Source organism: Nestor notabilis, unplaced genomic scaffold (assembly GCF_000696875.1).
Source record: "Nestor notabilis isolate BGI_N333 unplaced genomic scaffold, ASM69687v1 scaffold12115, whole genome shotgun sequence".
In the NCBI taxonomy this organism is placed as follows: domain Eukaryota; kingdom Metazoa; phylum Chordata; class Aves; order Psittaciformes; family Psittacidae; genus Nestor; species Nestor notabilis.
This window is the reverse complement of record NW_009929809.1, coordinates 67,524-70,210: the sequence shown is the minus strand read 5'-3', so window position 1 is coordinate 70,210 and position 2,687 is coordinate 67,524. Positions and strand designations below refer to the sequence as shown.

At 35.6% G+C, this 2,687-nt stretch overlaps 1 protein-coding gene across 1 annotated transcript in view; it reads left to right on the top strand.

The window, feature by feature from the left end:
* The window catches only part of LOC104406236 (gamma-aminobutyric acid receptor subunit pi-like), a 32,544-nt gene that overhangs the window by 23,299 nt on the left and 6,558 nt on the right, over positions 1-2,687 (top strand). The window contains exon 6 of the mRNA XM_010015160.1: positions 2,122-2,274. Within this exon, the coding sequence (XP_010013462.1) occupies positions 2,122-2,274 (153 nt within the window). The remainder of the gene's footprint in view (positions 1-2,121; positions 2,275-2,687) is intronic.

The window sequence follows — 2,687 nt, the reverse complement described above, 5'->3', positions numbered from 1 at the left end:
TCCCTAATTGTGCTTTATGCTACAGTCTTTTATGGTACAGACTCAGTGTTTTTTCACAGCACTACTGCTTGATTTAGTGCAAGGATGAGTGAAGACAGCAGCAGAAATAAAGTTGCACAGTGAACAGTAAATTTTTCACATCCTAAATTTTGAGTGCCTTACTTTGGTCTGCTTACATTTAAAATCAATTTTGGTGGATGAAATGCCTTTTACTGAAACAACTGTATTGGTAAAAATCACAGTATTGGTAGAGGCACAGTAATTTAATGTTTTTCTTTTCTCATACAAGTTATTATAACATTATAAATCATCTTTGCCCCTCCTGCATCATGGAGATAGTTAAAGTCCATCTTTCTATCCTTTTTTCTATCAGTCAGAAACCTGAGGAACTCAATATGTTGAACTTAAAGAGGAATCTTAAATACATCGTATTTGTACCTTCAGAAAGAGAAACAACTGTCTACTAAAGGACTATTTAATCCACTAATGAAAAGGTAGAGTGAGTGCAGCAGAAAACTGAAGTCAGCTAAAATGAGAAATTAGGCATTAATTTTTAACACACAGAATGACTTACTGAGACAAATGGTGGATGCTGCATGTCTGGATATCCTCAGATTAAGTCTAGATGTCTGTGTGAAATGTAGACTGTGTTCCAACCAAAGTGATTGAGTTCAAAGCACGGGATAATTTGGGAAATACAAACGCTTGTGATTAGGGTCAGACTACATAATCAATTCTGTCTGTTTTTAAAGAGTTCTGTGAAACCTTGTTCTCTCAACGCAATTATACAATACCTTTAAACATGGAAATTTAACCATCCGTTTGCTAGTCTGGGATCAATAGGACTTTTCTTGGCATCTCTTGCACTTCAAGCTTTTAAAAGTACTTTTATTTGACTTATGTTTCACAGCGCACCTAAGGGATGCACAAATAGGCTGTCAGATCATATATTGTTGCTTCTAAAGTGCATTCACTGTTCCATAGTTCTGTCCTGACCCACAGGACATTGGAAACAATGCTCACAGCAACACTGGAAACAAACATAGGTCCAGGAGACCATAATCTGTTTGATTAAAATAGATGAAATCAAAGCTATCTGACCACAGTGTTTTCAAGCATTACTCTCTCACAGATAATCTGGTGTGAATGTTAAAACCAGTCTCATTTAGAACTTAAATACTTCAACACTTAATTTTGAACTGGGAACTTCAGATTAAGTAGTTTATCCCATTTAAGGTAGTACAAAACAAGCTTTTGCCTTACTGTGATCTGTTTTACTGGTAATAGTTTCAGATCCAGGGCTTCTGCTGCCCAAATGTAGCCAAATTTTGCTCAGGTACTGAGCTGGATAACAAATATAGGCTTTGCTTACCAGTGTCCTGTCCTCTCATGAAACCCAATTCAGTATTTGAGTCTGTGAGCCCAAATATTCATCTTCTGGAAATCACTCACTCAGAAGCCACAACAGTGACACTTCTCAACAACACGAACATTCCAATGCACTCATGCACTCATGTAAAATAAAAAGCAGATAGTGAAGATGCAAAGATATTGTTTGGTTTTAAATGGAGTATAAGAGGTAGGTCAGCAGTATCAGAGAAGGTACCTTTGAGACACTTCTTGAGCAATAGTAAATGAAAAGAAAAGCAAAATAAACCAGAGATGTGAGGCAGTTAAAGGTAAGGACCCATGCTAATTTCATGAAATTACAATTGCTTTTATGCTAGTTTATATAGTAGCTCATTCTTATGAATAACCACATCTAAATACATATGTGATTTCAAATTTTCTTGCCTTGTGTTATATAATGAATATAATGCCTTTCCATGCATTGATGAATTTATTTTTGCCTTCACTAATCCTCACTGAATTTCCAGTTCAAGATGTCTTTAATGAAACTCTGGATATGGTGACTGGGTGCTATATATTTTGATTTTATCCTTCAGTTCAATTTATAGTCTTCATGATAGAATTTTTCAGAGCTCTGTTTAATATTTTTAAGCTTATTTGTTATGCTTTTGCTTCATTATAATGCACAAAAGTAACACAGGTTGATAATTTAAAGAACTTTAAGGAATTACACCTTCACAATGTTTTTTTTTTTCTCTGCTCTTTCCACAGGACGTTACCCAAAACTAGTGTTTCACTTTGAACTCAAGAGGAACATCTTGTATTTCATACTAGAGACATACGTGCCATCAATCCTACTGGTTGTGCTCTCCTGGGTATCGTTTTGGATAAGCCAGTCATCAGTTCCGGCCAGAATCTGCATAGGTGAGAAGCTGTTGATAAAACAAAGCAACCAAACCAAGTGTTGGATCATTAAGATGTTTTCTTACTGCGTGTACATGGTATCCACTTCCAAAAGTTGCAAACAATTCTGAGTTTTGTGGAATTAGTTTTCTAGTTTGCAATCTGGAGTACATCCTGATGATTCCCCTTAAAGCCTTGCTATTCTTTGCCTAAGAAAATGTCTTCAGGAGCTACAGGAGATTTAGAGGCAGGGGAGGCTGCTGAAAGCAAAGGGAAAGACCTCAGTCATTTTGAAAATAATTTCAACATATTCAAACACATGGCGTGCACAGACAGAATTGTGAGGCTTTTGTGAGGTCTCATGATACATACTAATTAACAAATTAATAAAAGAATTAAAAGAGATTAATTATAATTAATTTCAAACAAAGGAT